Below are 2687 nucleotides of genomic sequence, written 5' to 3'. Positions count from 1 at the left end.
AGAGAGAGAGAGAGAGAGAGAGAGAGAGAGAGAGAGAGAGAGAGGGAAAGGAATGGCTAAATTGTGAGGAATCTATGGAAATGGGTAGCGAACGAAATTCTCTCTCTCTCTCTCTGTTATTATGATATGTTTTGCTTCATTTTCATAGATTATTTACAAAACGACTAGTATAAGACCATTTTCTCATATAGCACTCAAAGTCAACTGTCACATGTCTACATACCACGTCTATATAGAGACGGACTACCCTTCAGCCTTATATAGACAAGGCATAAAAGGCTAAAACAGGAGAAATTATACAGTTGTGGTGTATAATCCATCAGAAATCTCCATTCTGTACTGCTCTTCTATGTATAAAATTGTTAACAAAAAATGCATATTTTCGTCGGGACTTAGTGAAACGCCTGGCAAACTATTAACAGAATTTTTATTAGAACAAACAAACGTTAACACCATGTATGATTTCAAATCAAAACAGAGTTGTAAATTAAAGGTACTGATTCAAAGATAATGCAAAAAATTAACAGAAAAAACAATAAAATATCAGAAACATTGATAAACCAAAATTCAGTTCATAACTAGTAAATTGCTTAGAATACTCAAAGAAGAAATTCACACCTAAGCACATGTCAAAGTTGGGAATGTTTAAAGTGTCCTGTGCTAGGAGTTGTAAGCAAATATCATTTACATTATGGAAAAAGCTTTCACAATGATATGTCTGAAGAAGGAAGACCGGCACATTTATCCTAAGAGTTAAAATGAAAGTTTGAAAGAATAAATCAAAATGAAAGAGAAGGAGAGACAAAATTGCTCTGCAATTAATAAAGCAAGAACCAAGGGTTCAGTGGTAAGGTAAATTATATCACTGAAGAAACCAGAATATTTGCCGTCAAAAAGCCACTTATAAATGACAAATTCCAAGGCAGAAGTTTTGTATGAAAAAGCGTTGATTGTTGCATAAAATAAAGTAAAAAAAAATCAGACAGAGTATACTGATAAACATAAAACAGAACTTCTTAAGACAAGGGACATTTTACGTTCTCAAGAAACAATTTAAATCAAATTAAAAAGCAAAATAAGTCAAGACGTTATGTTAAAGATTACTGCAACGTCAGAAGAAATTTACAGCACGAAGAACTTGTTCATGTTGGCGGAACCATTGGGAGGAAAATTAAGAAAAAAAAAAGTAAGCGAAAAGCAATCAAACATTTTGTTATAAAGCCAAATCCCAATGAAACTAAGAAGAAGATTAAATTGCCTGAAAACTGGAGAATACAGCAAATGAAGGCTTGGAAAAACAGCACAAACTTGACAGCCCGTTCGACATTTCACAACCGGAGAAATTGTGAAAGGCATTCAGTTGTACCGTAAAGAAAGCGTTGAAACTTACTTCTTTTCGAAGACCGTGAATGAGATGCTTCTAAATGTTAGCTGAGCATCAGTCGCTCGCCTAATTAAAGACTTTGAAATTTCTGTGAAATGCCAAAGTTCTGAGAGACAGAAAAACTAAGGGGAAACAGCAGAATTACAGGCATTGATAACAGCTGAGTTAAAAACCTAATTGGTGTAGACAGGGTGAGCCTGGGTCTGACCCTGTTCGGCGGCGTGGGCAGCAGCCGTGTGCCCTGCCTGGGCACCTGGGTGGAAGCCCTGGAACTCAGCCAGAGGAGCACCGAAGCTGAAGGTGTTGCTGGACTCGGCCTTTCCATACCCTTGCCCAGAACCCTGAGATGCGAAGTCCCCGGCGTGACCCAACTGACCTGCGGGATGGGTGATGCCGGGGGCGTGAACTCCTTGTTCAACGGGGATAGGGTCAGCCTGGGTCAAGGCAACGGTGGCCATGGCGAAAAGGGTGATGGCGAAGAATTTCTGAGAAAGAAGATATAGAATATTATGCCCTGTGAGCGGAGTCATTCTAGTCAAATGAGACGTGAGTATATACTTCACAAATACTATAAGTTTTAAACAAACGTCGAAAACAAGAACTGTTTTTCGATGTTACTTGAAATGTTACGGTTTTCCCCATTGACAAAATCATTAAGTAATTCCTCGCCTTAAGATATTTATCACACCAAATATAAGATCATGCAAAATCTGAATTACACCGTATAGAAGTACGAACAATAGAAATGCGTGACACTTAGTAATAGTAATGATAATTTTGCCATGTAACCTTGAAATAAGCGAATGAAAGACATAAATAGGTAGTCATCATCAAATCAGTCTTCTAAAATGGAATCAAGGGTAGTCGTGCCTATAGAAACATACAAATTTCATAACCGTTTCATGGATCTGCACAGAATGTCAACCACATTTATGCCTTGACATATTTTTTGCTATACCCCTTTGTATCCAGGAATTAATTATTTCAGACACGTATTTAACCCATTTTTAAAAGATTGGCATTATCAAAATAAAATAAACAGACCAAAGGAGCGATAACTAGAAGAAAATTGTCAAGGATCTACTAAAGGGACTATATCCATTAGTGAACCACATAGGCCTACTATAAGTTGAATACTCATTGTTTGGTCTTACCATCTTGTTGAAGATTAGAGGCAGGAATTCTCTAGAAGAGGATCAGAGAGCAACTGAGCTGATTGTATGATAAGGCACCCCGGTTCATCTCTTATATACACGAGATCAAGCGATTGTTAGCCCGCGTTGCCAATTACTGATTTACGAGG

At 37.5% G+C, this 2687-nt stretch overlaps 1 protein-coding gene across 1 annotated transcript; it reads right to left on the bottom strand.

Annotated features, from left to right (window-relative positions):
• Positions 1–410: 410 nt before the first annotated feature.
• LOC135218449 (uncharacterized) lies at positions 411–2659 on the bottom strand. The gene is made up of 2 exons (XM_064254764.1): positions 2539–2659; positions 411–1869 (listed from the first exon to the last, which is right to left on the bottom strand). Exons 1-2 carry the CDS (start codon positions 2539–2541, stop codon positions 1558–1560), a joined length of 315 nt encoding a protein of 104 aa, XP_064110834.1. The 5' UTR covers positions 2542–2659; the 3' UTR covers positions 411–1557.
• Positions 2660–2687: the final 28 nt, after the last annotated feature.

This window comes from Macrobrachium nipponense, chromosome 9, assembly GCF_015104395.2.
Source record: "Macrobrachium nipponense isolate FS-2020 chromosome 9, ASM1510439v2, whole genome shotgun sequence".
Lineage (NCBI taxonomy): Eukaryota > Metazoa > Arthropoda > Malacostraca > Decapoda > Palaemonidae > Macrobrachium > Macrobrachium nipponense.
This window is presented reverse-complemented; position numbering and strand designations above follow the sequence as displayed.